At 47.8% G+C, this 15,755-nt stretch overlaps 1 protein-coding gene and 1 long non-coding RNA gene across 8 annotated transcripts; one reads left to right on the forward strand and one right to left on the reverse strand.

Moving 5' to 3' along the window:
- Positions 1-919: 919 nt before the first annotated feature.
- DRC7 (dynein regulatory complex subunit 7) lies at positions 920-14,410 on the forward strand. Of its 7 annotated transcripts, none has more exons than XM_053953138.1 (16): positions 920-1,139; positions 1,887-2,022; positions 2,429-2,603; positions 3,445-3,570; positions 4,697-4,891; positions 5,217-5,360; positions 5,683-5,901; positions 6,630-6,740; positions 7,534-7,609; positions 8,106-8,234; positions 9,082-9,210; positions 9,659-9,885; positions 10,771-10,986; positions 12,032-12,142; positions 13,230-13,331; positions 14,017-14,410. In XM_053953138.1, the coding sequence occupies exons 2-16, from the start codon at positions 1,898-1,900 to the stop codon at positions 14,128-14,130; spliced, it is 2,199 nt and encodes a 732-aa protein (XP_053809113.1). In that variant the 5' UTR covers positions 920-1,139; positions 1,887-1,897; the 3' UTR covers positions 14,131-14,410. The 7 variants fall into 7 exon arrangements, with proteins under 7 accessions (XP_053809113.1, XP_053809115.1, XP_053809112.1 ...); XM_053953140.1 differs by lacking the exon at positions 920-1,139 and adding an exon at positions 1,244-1,261; XM_053953137.1 differs by lacking the exon at positions 920-1,139 and adding an exon at positions 1,268-1,319.
- On the reverse strand, positions 13,219-15,679 carry LOC128793738 (uncharacterized). The gene is made up of 2 exons (XR_008432874.1): positions 14,955-15,679; positions 13,219-13,299 (listed from the first exon to the last, which is right to left on the reverse strand). It is a non-coding gene; the product is annotated as an uncharacterized LOC128793738 (long non-coding RNA).
- Between the last annotated feature and the right edge of the window lie 76 nt (positions 15,680-15,755).

Raw genomic sequence — 15,755 nt, forward strand, 5'->3', positions numbered from 1 at the left:
GAGTACCAGCAAAACCCTCCGGAATCTGGGTCTGGGTATCCAGCTGGTTTTGTGGTATCTATTTTTGATGCAGCAATAACAACAGATACCACAGTGGCACACGCGAAGGCCAGATAACTTTGGGTGCTGAGTACATGCAGTTTTGGAACCACAACATATATTTGCCTTGTCTGTTTTTTTTAAATTGACTTCTGGCTTTTAAGAACTGCTGAGAAGTACTGGTGAGAGATTGAGGGCCCTACCCCACTTTGTTTCATAGAATACCAGATGTGAAATGCACCCGCAAGGACTGAGTCCAATTCCTGGCCCCTGCACAGGACCAGCAGTCCCACCCTGTGCCTCTCAGAGCATTGTCCAAATGTTTTTTGAATTCTGGCGAGCTTGGGGGCCCATGACCACTTCCCTGGAGAGCCTGTTCCAGTGCCCAACCACCCTTTGGGGGAAGAACCTTTTCCTAATATCCAACCTAAACCCTTGCCCCCTGCCTTCAATACAGGTTCATGCCATTTGGGCAACAGTAACCAGCTGCAAACAGCATGAATCACTCAAAATGATGCTTCTTGATATATTTTGACTGCAGTCTGCGCATCTTCAAAGCTTTAATTGCTATGGTTCCCTTAACAGAGTGCTTAATCCATCCATCAATCCATATTTTTTTCTTAACCACAACAACAAACCAAAAAAGTGTTTAGCATCTGACCATGCTTACAGTCTAATGAACTGCCAATTAAAAATAAAAAGGAAATAAAGGGGGGGGAAAAAAGGAAAACTAAAATATAAAGCGGAAAAGGAAAAAGAGAAAGAAAAGGAAAAATAAAAAGGAAATGGTAAAGGAGAAGAAAAAGGAGAAGAAAAAGAAGCAGAAAAAAAAAAAAAAAGAACAAGGTGCCAGCTTTTGGGTAAGTGCCTCTGCAACACGGGATGACTGCGGGTGGCTTTTATTTTAAGAGAGTCGAACTCATGAGTTCCGGAGCAGGTCTCGGAGGGCGACGGCTCAGCCGTGGCGGCGGGCAGGGGCTGGCCGCTGTCCCCTGCTTCGCTGCCCGTTCCCCTTCTCCCAGCGGGCCCGGGGCACGCTGCCGGCGGCCGGGCCGGGAGAGGCGCCGGGCGGCGGTGCCGGGGCTGCGGCAGCGCAGGGGGTGCGCGGGGGTCCCGAGGAGCCTCCGGGGCCGGGGGCTGTGGCGGGAGGTCCGGGGAGGATCCGGGGCGCGGGGGAGCCGCAGGCCCCGTCCCCGGGAGCCGCGGCGCCGCCGTTGCCATGGTGAGCGCTCCGGAGCCGCGCCGGGCCCGGCGGCGGCCGCGCTGCCCTTGGAGCCGCGGTGAGGGGGCGGCCGGGCGGGGCAGGGCCGGGGGCGGTGCGGGGCCCCCGGGCAAGGTCTGCGCCTCCCCGTGCCCGCCGTGTGCCCCGCTCGGGGTCAGCCTGACCGCAGGGACGGCACACAAACGCCACCCGCGCCGGAGGTGATACGCGGCAGGCGATGCCCTTGGCGGCTGCCGGCTCCGCAGGGCGGCCCGCTGCCTCCAAGGCCCCTGGGCGGCCGCGGGCCGGGGCACGGGCGGTGCCCAGCGGGTTGATGGAGCTGCTGGCCCGCCAGCAGCAGCCCGGGCAGGAGGGAGGACACGGGGCACGCGGGCTGAATGTGGGGACGTGCGCTGCCCTCCCGAGCCAGGCTCTGCCTGCCCCGCACGCTTAGCGTGTCCTGGGACATGGAGCCACTTATTCACCAAACCCAGCCCAACTCAGTGCTCTCCCTTCACTCTCATGGCTCTGGCTGCCTCAGCCATGCTCATGTACCAGAGCACTGCGGCCACAATGGGAGTGTTTCTCCGCTCCTGTGTAGCTGGGTCCCACCCCTGAATTCACCCTGGTGTGTGCACTCCTGTAGTGCCAGGCAGAATGGAGGCCCTGCAGGAGATGGAGGAAGTGGAGCAAACACCAGAAGACATGATCTCCAATGATTTCCTCGATGACCTGGAGACAGATGTAGCTGTGGAGGAAGCCTCTGTCACAAGTGATGAATTGTAAGTCTCTGCCCATGGCGGGGATGAGCAGAGATGTTCCCTTTGGGCCCCACAGGGTGATTGCACACATGTGGATGGCACATGTGATCCCCTTGCACGGTGATGGGAGTGAGCAAGTTTCTTAAGCCTGATGAGTTTGTCCAGGAGTGTGGGTGTGCAAGTAAGACAAGGTAACTCATTTGATTGTACATCCATTCACCACTGTATAAAGATCCCCCAAGACTCTGGGTATGTGTCAGTTTGGCATTGCTCCAGAGATGTTTGGCTATATCAAAATCATATCCTTGGATATGGCTCCCATTTTTTATCTGTGAAACAGGGAAGCCCTGTCATGTTTTGATATCATCCTGCTTGTATTGCTCCTGGCTTATTACTTGTGTCTCTCTGCCTCCCTCTGCCATGTAAGTGATTTTGACTGGAGCTCCATTGACACATCCCACTTACCATCTTCGTACAAGACAAATTCCTGGCAGGAAAAGGAGCTGCTGCAGCTTGCTGACCATTTCTTCCAGCAGTACACTCACCTGTGCCCTGACCGCAAGCCGCTCTTCATCCACCCGCTCAACGAATGTGGTGTGCAGGTATGGGGTGGGTGAGGCTGGGCCACAGCACAGGGAACACTTGGCTTCCACAGTGCCAAATGCTGGGAAAGAACAGCAGTGCCTCCTGCCTAGAGGGAATGAGAACCTGCTGGCTGAGCCCACAGCCCCTGAGCAGGCACAAAGAACCTGAGGAACACCCTGGCTGTCCAAATCCATGAGCCATATAAATGTTGGTGTTGCCATGTGGGCTGCAGCGTGATGCTTAGGAAGCAGGAGAGACCACAGAAACATAAAGGGAAGGAAAAGAAACACATGAAACAGATATGGCTCAGGCTCAGCCACAGATAGGGGTCCAGAGTTAGATCTTATTCTGAACTTCACCGAAGTTACAGGGAAGGAGTAAATGTGGAAGTTTGTGGTCTGGTTTTGTTTTCTCTGGGCCCAAGCTGCACAACTGCTGTCTAGTTCTGGACCTGATGTTTCCCCCTGGGCACCTGGAATTGCTACTTTTTACCAGCTTTCCTCAAAATTTGTTGTATCATTAACATGTAAGGCAAAAAAAAAAAAAAAGCTGGAGGATGTAAAAGCCAGAAAAGGCAGTAGCTATTTGACTTGATTGAAAATGAAGAGAAGAACTGGCTCACATCTGGAATGTGTCTGAGATGGAGTTGAAGTTTCAGTCACAGGCAAGCAGTCAGCCTCCCAACCCCATGAAATTTCCATCTTGGAACTGGAGAGAAGGGATATTGATGCTGTTGATATGCTGTAGAAAGATCCTGAATTTGATCTGCAACATCCAGGGGTGGTCTGAGGATGTCTTTGGAGAGGAGACTCTGCCAAGGGCCTGTTGGCTAACCAAACTCCTCTTGCTGCCCTACAGAAGTTTGTGAGCACGACAGTGAGGCCAACCCTGCTGCCTTACCCAGACATGTACTACTGGTCAGGCTGTGCCAGCTTCGTCTGTGACTACCTCATCATGGAGCCCCTCAAGTGCCCAATCACACCGGTGAGAAAGGGGCTGCAGCCCCAACAGAGACATAACAGAGGTGACAGAAGGGCCTTTCAGCAGGACACAGTGGGGAAGTCCCAGTGGCTGGGATCACAAAGGTTTTTGACACTTCCACCATCCCCTCACTATTTAGGCAACTCCCTGATTTTCCCAGACCCTGTGCATTCTGTTGGACCCACAGTCCCAGTGCATGTGCAGTGTGGTACCTTTTAAGTAATTAAGCACCATTGCTTCAGGACCAGACCCTGCTTTCAGCCAGCCCAGATGAGCAGCTGGAGCACTGTGGGAGGCAATGGCTGACAAGTTTCCTTTCTGAAAACCAAGACACCTTCGAACAGAGGAGCACATAAACCCTAGGGGATGATACTTGACCTCAGTTCAGACTGTTCTTAGGCACTTTTAGACATTTCTATTCCCATATCTGGGTATATTTTGGGATGAAGGGAGATGTCTAGGTTAGCAAAAAGGGATGATGCCAGAGCTGGGGCAAATTCTTGATGAGAATCAGCTAAGGGAACGCACTCCTTGCTAGCAAGGACTGCAGAGTGACCTAACAATCTACACCAGCCACAGGCTGTCCCAAGAGTCCCAGGTCCCAAGAGAGCTCTGGCGCTTTGTGGCCACACAGAAGGTATCTCCATTTAGCAGGTGGAGACTGCCTTGATTACCTTAGGTGAGATGTCTGAGAACTGAGTGGGAATGGACCCTCTCTGTATGCAGTATGTGTACAGTGAGGGCCAGAAGGAAATATGTTTCCTCCTGTGAATTATAATTTAGCTTATGGGTGTTTTCCTTGGAAGACCTGTAGACAGAACAGCAGGAGATAGAGGGAAATCCCATTCCAGGATTGTGATTAGCATTAGGTTTTCAGCAGTTTGACGTGTTTGTCATGTCCATCCCTTCCTGTGGTTAAATTTGTCACCAGATTTGGGGTCAGAGTTTCCTTAGATCACTTTGGAGGGGAGTTTCAGAGTCAGTGGCTTTTCTAGAAATGTTATATAACAGATTCCCATAGGGTGCAGAGCCCAGGGATGTGGGTAATGCTTCTTTCCCCTGCTCTCTGCCTGGTGCATGTTTCAGCTCCACAAGACAAGCACTGTGAATGTGATCTCTCTCTTTCAAGCCCAGCTCACTCTATTCCCCAACCACCATTCTGAAGTACCAGCGAGGGAACTGCTTTGACTTCACTGTGCTGCTGTGCTCCCTGCTGATTGGGGCTGGCTACGATGCCTACTGTGTACATGGATATGCCACCCTCGAGATGTGCTCCCTAGACCAAACTCAGGAGTTGTGCCCACGGCTCAGGAAGCCCCCAGAGGTGAGATCTGCAGTGAGTGGGCAGAGAGGAGTCCAGTATACATGCTCAGCCTGTTCATGTCCAGTGAGCTCCAGAGCTGAGCTAGGGAGAACAGCTTCAGGTCCAGACTGGGTTTCAGTCTGTACCAGAGACCTCACCAAAGGAATCTTTTGAGTGATTTTCTACAGCTCCTTACAAGGCCTTTTTGGCTTCACTGAATTTCTGCTCACCAGGTGCAATATTGCAAACTGCCAAGTGTTGGGAACTGGGAGGTACCTGTAAGCCATACATTTACTCCCTTCTCTTGATCTCTGCTGGGTTTCACAGTAATACCCTGCTTTTGCAGGTACCAGAAGAGGAGGATCCCAACAAGTATAGAATTAAGTACCCTTTAGAGCCACAGAGCCAGTTTGAGCTTCAGCAGAAGGCCAAGAAGGAGGAAGAAACTGAATCCACACAAGAGGAGGAAAGAGAAGAGGAGGTGGTCGTGGTGAGTTAGCAAGGTCCACCTTCCTGTGAGCTCCAGGAAGAAGAGCTGAGACACAGGTAATGGCTGGCCAAAGAGAGGAGCTCACACCCTCCTCTGTGAAGTATGACATGACCTTGATGATGGCCATGAGTACTTGGCCTCCAGGAGCACAGTGTGTGCTGGCACAGGAACATGTGCTGGGTATGTAGTACCTCTCTCTTAAAGAGCATTAAGAGCCTGGAGTTCTTTAGAAGTGGGCAGAGGAAAGGATAAGATTGCCCTTGGGTTGGAACAAAGTGTCAGCAAAATGGCAATAATTATTCCTCTGTCCTCTGTGCTGCAGGAGGTGGATAAGCCCAAGCGAGACCCTTTGCATGGCCTACGGGTGCACGCGTGGGTTCTGGTCCTGTCTGGGAAGAGGAAGGTTCCCGAGACCTTCTTCATCAACCCGTTCACGGGAAATCACCACAGCACCACGGATGAGTGCTTCCTTGGGATTGAGAGCATCTGGAACCACAGGAACTACTGGGTGAACATGCAGGACTGCCGGAAAGGCTGCAAGGTAGGGAGCCCTTAGCACCCTACCTGGGCACGTGAGGGACAGCTGGGCTAACCTGAGACCTGGGGGAATCCAAGACCAGTAGTGATCCAGTTTGCACTTAACCACTCCTCTTGCTGGTTTTGGTCATGTTGCTCTGATTACATAGACTATGGAACTACTCCAGGGCATCCCAGACTCTGAGCTAGCAAATACAGATTACATCTATTAAATCCCTACAGTGCAAGAGTTTAAACGTTTCCAGCTTTTAAGGCTGGCTAGGGACTCCTTCTCTCAAACAACAGCTTTTGAGGCAGAGGATGTTTTGGTCTGTCAGACATAGCTCAAGGCAGGTAAGATCTTGATTAGGCTCTTCCTATACCTCAGCTACTCCCCAGCAGACACAGAGTCTGGGAGCTGAGGGTCTGAGTTGGATCAGCTTGCCCTTGGGGCCATATTTGCCCTGAGGAAGGAGGCAGAAGCATTTCCAGCCATTTCCTCTCATCTGGGGAAGAGGCACCACGAGGAAGGGGTTCTGCAAGCCCTAGCACAGGGACAGTCTTTGGGGTCCCACCAGCCAGCCAAGGGTTTGAGGAGCTCACCTCCCTGAGGTCCAGATCTCTAGAGTTCCTGAAGTCTCTGACACCCAGGCAGGTCCAGAGCACCACAGACATATTGATGCAGTGGTCAAATTTAGTGTAAGTCCCTTGACAATGCCCTGTCATTAAAAGAGTTTTTCCTGTATGCCGTAGGATCTCAGCTTTGACTTGAATGATTCTTTCTGCTGGGAAATTATGTTTTCAGAGAGCAACAAGCCCTGTCAGTTGCCCACAGAGTCACCCCAGAAAAGCACAGATGACATGGTGAGTGACCCAAGTGATGCTCTTGAGCACTGGGGACCCTGTATGGAACCACTGTGTCCATAGGCCCGTGAATATCTGCCTGCCTGCTGCCTTCTCCAGGTCATATCCCTTCTACTCTGGCCAGGTTTAGATTCCTTCTCAATCTAGGAGAGTTCTGGTGCTTTCTGAAGCAGGACTCCAAGTGGTACTTCAGGTGTCATAAGTGGCTAGGGATCTCTGTAAGCCTCCAGTGCACTGGCCTTTGGGGTGAAATATTAAAAAAAAATAAAATCCAGAATGAGATTTTTGTGGACATTCTTTCTATGCTGGTCACCTTTCCCTCCTGGCTGCAAGGTGAACCTGCCAACCAAATGCAGAAATAATGTGTGCCCTCTAATATACAAAAAACGCCATGTACTAGAAGCAAAAAATGTTGTTGTGTTGGGAGAAGACATCATGATAAAACAGACATTGCACCTGCACAGCAGGACAGAGGAATGCAAATAATAATTCCCTCCTGCTATCTACTCTTCTCAGCCTGTGCCCATAACCAGGGAGCGAAGAGTCCTCCAGGGTCTACATAAAATAATCTGGTGATTGCCACATTCGTTCCCTGCCAGCATGAGCAGTAGCCAGGAGAAGATAATTTCATCAGGCTCGAGTAGGGATGTGCTGTCATAGCTGTGCCATGGTGCTCACCAGAGCACAGCCTCACATGAGCTGAGCTCTGATCACTGCACTTCACCAGGACCAAAATGCCTCCTGGCACAGTAGGAAATGCTGCCAAAACCACAAATCTCTGCTTCTGTTTCAGCAGGAAAAGGAGGAAATAGGCATGAGCTTTGAGATGCCACTATCATGGGTAGCCCAAATTAAGGTATCTTGCAGAGGTAGGTATTCATCCTTTGCCTTTTGCTTGCCCCCACCTGACCTTTCAGTGAGTTTGGGACATTTGTCTATCTCGCTGGGCTCTCCCTTCAGGGTGGTCAAACAGTAACAGTGAAGCACAATAGATGAAGGTCACAACAGCTTTTGGTTCAAGTGGCTGCCCTCAGTGCTGCACTGTCTCATCCCCCACACACCCCACACTGTTTTTTCCTGCCAGCTGGAAATTTTGCCTGAGATGGTCTTTTCTTTTACTGCTATGAACAAGGAACTGCTCCTGCATTATAAAATACCTGTTTGGAGAGAGAAAAGAGTTATTATACCATTATTACATTAAAGGACAATAGGCAGGATCTGAACAGCTTTATTGCCAGCAGAACATAATAAATAAATGCATAATGTCTCTTAGACCATGTTTTTTTCCCGTCTTAAATTTTCTTTTTTTTTTTGGGCTGAGTACAGGGGATTCAATTTGTCTGATATCTCTCTTGTTCACTGCAGAATACGAGAATCCCTTTTCCCGGGGGAAGAAGGTGATCCTGTACGATAAAGCAAAGCAGGAGAAATGGGCGGCGTATGCAAATGAAGATGGGCTGGTGGAACGCCTCACTGTCTACGCAGACTCCGACCGTAAGAGGGAAGAATGAGCACGCTCCACACACTGAGCAAACAGCCTGGGGCATGCTGATGGAAAGGGGGAGGTGGTCCCCTGTCTGCCAGTCTCTCTTGTGCTTTCTCATTTTCCTTTCACCTTTGTGAGGAATTATTTACTTTATCCTCAAACTCTTCATCATGCTTAGTCTGTCGAGCCCCTGAACTTTCCAGCATTGCTAGGGGTTTTCACAATAGTTTGAATCTGTTTAATACGCCAGTGAAACTGTTCAGTGTCACAGGTCAGCTGCTTGGATTTTCAGTCTTCAGAGAAATGGAAGGCTGGTTCGATGTGATCCAATAGTGTCACTATCCTTATTTCCTCACTGGTGTCAAAAGGGGACATAGAAAAGGCAGCTACAGCCTGAGGATATCTCTGTAGTTGAAAACATTATTTTTAACAGCTAGTTCACAAAACCATGCAGATTCCTTACTGGACACGGAGTGTTCTGCCCTCAGCCTTCTTGGATAGTGTGATGCTTCAGTCTCCTGATTGATCCAAACAATCATTAAGTATTTGGGATGGAATTTCTCTTGCCTATCCATAGCCCTTTGCCATGCCATGTTCTACTCCTGAGCTCATTACTCTAGTTGTGGTTGATGGAGAGGAATAGATCTTCTTAGGGTATAATTCATCTACTCAAATGAAAATCAGGATTCACATACAAAATTCCCCTGTGCACAGGGGCAATTCCAGTGGCTGTACCGTGTCCACTGAGGCTGTAGCAGGAGCACAGGGTGCTGGCACAGACACTGAGAGCCCATCAGAATTTTGCCACCTCCATCAGGGTGACCTAAGGTTGCAAAATAACCTGTCTCCTGCCAGGTACTGAAGAACTGGAGGTGAAGGAATGGTTCAAACACCGAGAAGACCTGCTGTATATGAGAGAAGTGAATAAACAAACACAGCTGATCACAGAGCATTTCAAGCCAGGACACCCCCTCCTTCTTAAAGGTATTCCAGCTCATCTGGGCAGCCACTGCAGCTGATGGGATTTCACATGACTCCCTTCTAGCAGTGGCGAAAGCCCAAAGCTGAAAGGCCGGGGGAACAGGATACTTGTGGGATAAATTGCCTAAATAAATAAAATGGTCTCCAGTGAAGAGTAGAGAATTGGTTTGGTGGCTTGCAGTCCTGGGCAGTGCTCCCCCATCTATGTAGTTTTCTTTGTTAGAAAAATACATAGTTATCATTTGTATCAGGGTGATTAATTTCTACTTTTATCAGCAGAATTGATAGAAACTGAAACTTTCTCTTTAGGATTATGTTTGTTCTCTCAGTGTTGTGTAGCTGGGGATAAGATCTGTTGCTAAAGCTGAAGAAAATGAGACCTACAGTGGACGTGCTTGTGTTCAGTGTATTACAGTTGCTAACACTGAAAACGTGTGTGATTTGTCCTTAGCTCACTCCTACACATCACTGGAACCTGAGACTGAGCGCACAGTGGAGTTTTACCACACGGCACGAGTTGATGGCCTCTGGAAACGTTTTGAAAGTGCCACTGAGATGACAGAGTACTTTGTGGGGCGGGAGGACTTCCTGCACATGCGACACACAGAGTTTGGCGAAAGAGACCAGAAAATGGAAAAGGCTGGCGTCACAGCTGATGCTAACCCCCGGCCTATAGTGGTATGGTCAAGGCAGGAACAGAAAAATATGGGTCACTGTGATATTTAAACTATGCAAAACATATTGCCTGGGGCTTCAGTTCAATTTCAGTGGGCATGGCTGAGGTAAAACTCCTGATGAGATATCCAAGTGTTGTTTAGCTGCTGTGTCTCACAGTTGCTTCCCTGACAGAGAGCTACAGTGTGAGCAGTTGTCAGGAACTGCATTAAGCAGCTAGAATTAAACTAAGAAACCAAGGCTTGGAAATTGTGTGTCAGAGGAAAGGAAAAAAAAGTGACTGTGATTTCAGAACAAAATTTTCACAAGATTCAAAACTAGGAAAATGATTTTGTGTGCTGAGCCCAAACTAATATCATTTTAGGTTCTTGATGAATTGTCCCATCACTCTGATTTGTTACAGGCAGGTAATCTAATTCTTCCTCTTGTCAGGTCTGGTTTGCAGAACAGAAGGAGGAGGAAATCTGACATCTGGCAGTATGTATGGCTCAGATACTTCACCTGCCAAGACAGAGCCATGCAGTGGCCTGTCTTTGGACCAGCACCAAAGATGCTACCTTTTCTTCCCCTGTGTTGGGAAATGGGGGAAACTTTGCTTTTCTCCAAAATACCATGCTTCCTGCAGGTCCCTCAGGCAGGGATGCATCCCAAGCTAACTTGGAGTTTGGAAAGCATATTCTGCTCCACAAATAGGAAACTTCTGTATTGCTTTAAGCAGCTTTGTGGTTGGGTTTTTTTAAGACATAGACAAGAACAGTAGGACCATTGGCCAAAAGATGCAAGTCCAGGCAGAAAAGCACAATTTTTACCTTGGGTTTTTACCCAAATCTGTCAATTTGCCAGTTTTGTGTTAAGTTGCTTCTGTATCTTTTTTTCACTTTCCATTAGCAAATCAAGGAGTATTTCCACAGAAATCCAGAAAAGCCTGCTGATGAAGACATAGAGGAACGTATCTTTATGGTCATAGATGATGTCATCCAGCTGACATATCACCTTGAGCTTCATGACACCATTGCCTCAAAGGTGGTTTTCTGCAGAGTAATAGGGAGGGAGAAAAGAGAAGATGAAATCTTCCTGAGCAGAGAAAACACTGTCAAATACCAGGTATGAAGATGACAAAACACAAAGGTGACATGTCAGTGAAAGAACTACAAGCATGACATATTCCATGTTGCCCCTCTACTCCACCTGCACAGCTCCAGGCTGACAACAGCAACAGCCCAGGAGATGCACTGCCATGCTGGGAGTGCAGGACAATGTGACATGGCTGGCCTGCTGTGGCCATGCCTGAGGTCATCTTCTCAGATTTGGTCATCAGGCAGACTCCACATCCCCTGGGATCCTGCAAAGTGTAGGTTGAGCAGCTGTTGGACTCAATTCTGGAGATTCATGGCAGGGAAGCTGAAATGTCCTCTGTTGTTCCCTCTTCAAGAAGAGCAAGAACAGAGCAGCAAAGGCAGACACTCTTTGCTCTGGTTCTATTTCTGCTGCGGACTTCTTGGTTCCTATCATTCCTTAAATATCCCAGAGTTTGCAGATGCAGAGCAAGATGCTGAGGCTTAATACATTGCAGATAGATAGCTAGCCTTAAATAAGAGATACTCCAAAATTAGTGGAGTGCTGCCATTAAGCCAAATGATCTCAGCAGGGGTGAGGGGTCACCCCACTAACAGCATCAGTGCAAGTCTGTAACCAGAGGCAGACGCCTGCCAGTAAATTCTGCTGTGATGCTGCACAATTACACTTAAGAAAACCAAAGAGATATTACAAAGAGGGATTTTTTTTTTTATATGTTATAGGGTTTTAAAATTTCTGTTTCCCACTGGGGAGAATACACAGAATAGCAATGCTGGAATCCCATTTTTTAAATTTCTATTTCTATACATTCCTATTCATCTCACTTCATTCCAACAGTAAAACAGCAGCATCAGCAAAGTGCAAGATGTGCCATCTGGCTCGTATTACTGATGGATTCTAAATCAAAATGAAGTCTGATAAACCCATGCTGACCATGGGTTTGATGTTTCAATGACAAAAACGAGTGCTGCTTTATTGGTTGTAGCAGGATTGTGCCAGTTTCTGCCAGCAGAGCACTGATCCTGTGCACCCAGACAGTGCTGCTGTTTCTCACTGACTTATCTGCTTCCAGCCGTGGTCCTCAGAGAAACACAAGAACATGCGCCGTCTCTACGACTTGCTGTGGGAGCTGAGAGCAGAGCAGAAGGATCTGAAGCAACAAGTGCGGGACTCTGAAGCAGAGGTAACAGGGAGGTGTCCTCAGTGTCAGAACTGATCAGGTGTAGAAATAGTTTCAGCTGACTGGTTGCTAAAGCCTCCTCAGCCTAAACTGTAATAAGACAAAGCTGGTGTCCATGTTGAATTATTATGCCTGCTACTCAGGCATTGTTCAGTGAAGATGTAGCTGTAATGTATTTATGGAGAGTCACACACTTTCCTGCTCCTGCTCTTACTCTTCTTTCCCTGTGAGGAAACGTTTCAGACAGCAAATGACAATATACGATTTGGGGCATCTGGAAGCCTACCTGCCATTTGCCCAGGAATGAGGCCAAAAAGAAAGGATGCTGTATGTAATGCTATATCTAGGTGCTAGGCATTGCCAGGAAACCCTATCCAAAATATTGAAGTGACTTGTTGCGTGAGCAGCTGTAGGGAAATACTTCATTAAACACTTTGCTTGTACTGCTAATCACACTGACTGCTGTAACAGATCCATGTTCTTTGTAATTGCATCATGATAAATATAATCATTCTGGCAGATGGAGGCACAGCTATTGGATTTCTTTTAATGTTTTTTTGAGGAAGAGAAATCCCTGAGGGAGCTGCAGAGGGAATGCTCAACTATACTAACCCAGAATGTTAGTAATAATTAAGAACAACTTTTCAAAAATTACATTTTTTCCTCAGAAATGTGAAGCTAGTTCACTGTGACCTCATGAACTACCTTGCCAAATTTCTCAGTCTTGATGTATCAACAGACAAAATATTCCCATTGCTTGTGCTGCATATCCTATATAAGACAAAGAATAAGCCAAAGCTATCAGTGCAATTTCTACAGTAGTGCCAAAACTGTGACTACAGAAAAGCTTTATCAGTTAATATCAGTAATTACATTCAAGAATTTCATACACAGCAATAATCTAAAATTAAGACTACTTAATTTTTTAGATTGATCTATCAGCATGACATGGACATATTTGCACAGATCTATATTTAATCTTACTCTACAATTCTTGTATGCAGCATCTGCTCTGTTAGCAGGTCAGGCTTGTAAAGGTACAGTCATTTTGTGGGAAAGCTGAGGGGTCTTTCTTCTGATTTCTTGGAAGATGTTAAATATTTTGATGGTCCGTGAGGATGAAGAAGCCAATATTAAATTGTCAGTTTCAATATACAGCACTGCAAAGAGAGAACAGCAGCATGAAGCCATGGTAGGTAAACTTCATTAATGTCAGCATTCAATACATGTACTCAAAGAAATCAGAGTCAGCTTTTTCTTTGTCAGGAATTACCTCTGAAGAGCTTTTTATATCATTAAAATATATTGGGACAAATCACAGTGTGGTGTAAGTCAGCACAGTTTCAATTGCCTTCCCAGGGAAATATAACATGGTTGTGCTATGGTCACCTCCTGACTTTCTGGAAAAACTTGCACCACCAAGAAAGATTACAGTATTTTATTTAGTTAATAAAGAAAACAATTAAGAATGATTAGTTGATAATAGGGATTATGGGGGCAGCATTTTAAAAGAGCCATAAATATGCCTGTATATATATAGATATATGTATTTTTATTTTTAATTAGCATCAAAGAACAAAATAGCCCCAGGGTCAGATTTAGTCCTTATCTCAATCACAGATGATTTGCTTCTCCAGGGCTTCTTGACTCTAGTGAGGCAAAACATTTGGATTTGCTGCCTCTTTCTGCTCCACATTTTGATTCCCCTAGTTTTCTTCTTCTCATGAGACCTCATCTCAAACTTTTTGCCCCCCCCTCAAAAATAAATCAGCTCCAGTTTGTGGTTTCCTTCATCTCAGCTCTGTGAATTGAGCTGTGCTTTTGCTCCTCACTTTCCTCTCTATCTCCCTGACTTCTGGTTGCTTGTTCCCTCACAGGTGCTGGAAGAGGAGCAGAAGGGCTCCCAGAGTTCCTTGGAGAAGGAGAGTCAGCACATCGGAGGGGAGGATGAATCCCTCGCCCATCACACTGCAACCAGCTCCACGATGTAAAGTGGAGCCTCTGCAGGGACTGGGAATGACTGCCTGAGCAGGACAGAACTTGGAACTGGAGCTACTCTGTGAAATACTTTTAACCCATGTCCCACTGCAGTTTCCCTCTGATTTTCCCCTTCTTGTTCTAGGGAAAAGCAGTTGGCAGAATAGAAAAAAAAAAAAAAACATTTTCCTAAACAGGTGCTGCTCAGGAATCCTCACCTGGCTGGGTACCTCGAGCATGACTGATTTCTTCATTCCTTTTCTGGAACTGCCTGCAGTAAACCCTTCACTATGATCAGATTTGCAGAGATTTTAATGAATTTGCACCATTCTGCACCTTTTCCTTTTCACTATTTTTTTCTAAGGCCCATCTGCAGTTACATCAATTATCTCCTCATGAAACTCCATCATGTTTGAGACTCGAGTCTCAATGGGGCCTTAGCCCTAATGTCTGCTTCAGAAGGGGAGACAAAGCATGCACAGTCTTTCAGGGCTTTTGTTTTCCAAATCTGCTCCACAGCTGCTGGCAGCGGGAGCAGGATTATTTGGGAATACAGATTCTTTTCCAACATAGTATTTTAACGAATTTTTAAGTCAGTTTTTCATAAGCAAAGGTTTTGAACTGGTGAGTTCACAAATGTAACATTTCTTGGACCTGATCTAGAGCCCTGTAATGACAAAACATTGCCCCATATAACACTGTGGATATGAACTCATCAGTGTTAATTCAAAACCAGAGAAGACACAAGAATAAATTTAAAAATCATTTTACAGACATTAGGGACACAGCAGCTGCCAAATCATCAGCAAATGCATACTATAGAATCACAGAACATTACAGGGTTGGAATGGCCCTTAAAGACCATCTAGCTCCAAGCTCCTGGCCAGGGGATTTCCCTGTAGTCCTCCAAGGCCACCTGTCCTCGTTTCCACTTCCTGAAAGTTTCTTTTTCCTTTCTGAGAAAAAACTCTTCTTTTCTACAGTCGTCTTTTTTTTTTTTTTTTCTCTGCTGCTCAGCAGCTTGTTATCCATCCACAAAGGCCTCCTGCCATTCTTGCCCGACTTCTCTCTTGTCGGCATGCATTGCTCCTGAGCTTGAAAGATATGATCCTTGAAATTCAGCCTTCATTCTTAGGTCATTGTCAAGGAATAGCGTCAAATTAATTGGATTTTTCTCTGTTGATGGAGTAATTGGTTTCAAAGACTGCGAGAAACACGCACAAGCGGCGCGACCGCACCTCAGCCGGGCGGGAGAGGCACAGAAGCCTCGCAAGGGTCCCGCTCCCACTGTGTCCGAGACAGCCGTGAACCGCCTGACAGGACACACCGGCCGCAGCCCAGGGGCACGACGGCCTCAACCGTCGGCGGGCCGTGAGCTACAAGGCCCGGGAGAGGTCCCGGCCGCCCTCACGGAGGCTCCGGAGCGGCTGCAGGACCCGAACCGGCCGCAGAGCAGAAGCAGCCCGGCCCCCGCCCCTCAGGGCGGCCCCGCAAAATGGCGGCCCCCATCCCGAGCGCCGCCTCCTCATTGGCCGCGCCCGCGGGGCTCCGCCAAGAAGCCGCTCTGCGAGTGGCGGCCGCGCTGCCGTCGCCATGGCAACCACCCCGCCCTCGCTTCCTATTGGCCGAGCGGCGCGCG

The sequence above is a fragment of the Vidua chalybeata genome, chromosome 11 (genome assembly GCF_026979565.1).
Source record: "Vidua chalybeata isolate OUT-0048 chromosome 11, bVidCha1 merged haplotype, whole genome shotgun sequence".
Taxonomy (NCBI): Eukaryota; Metazoa; Chordata; class Aves; order Passeriformes; family Viduidae; genus Vidua; species Vidua chalybeata.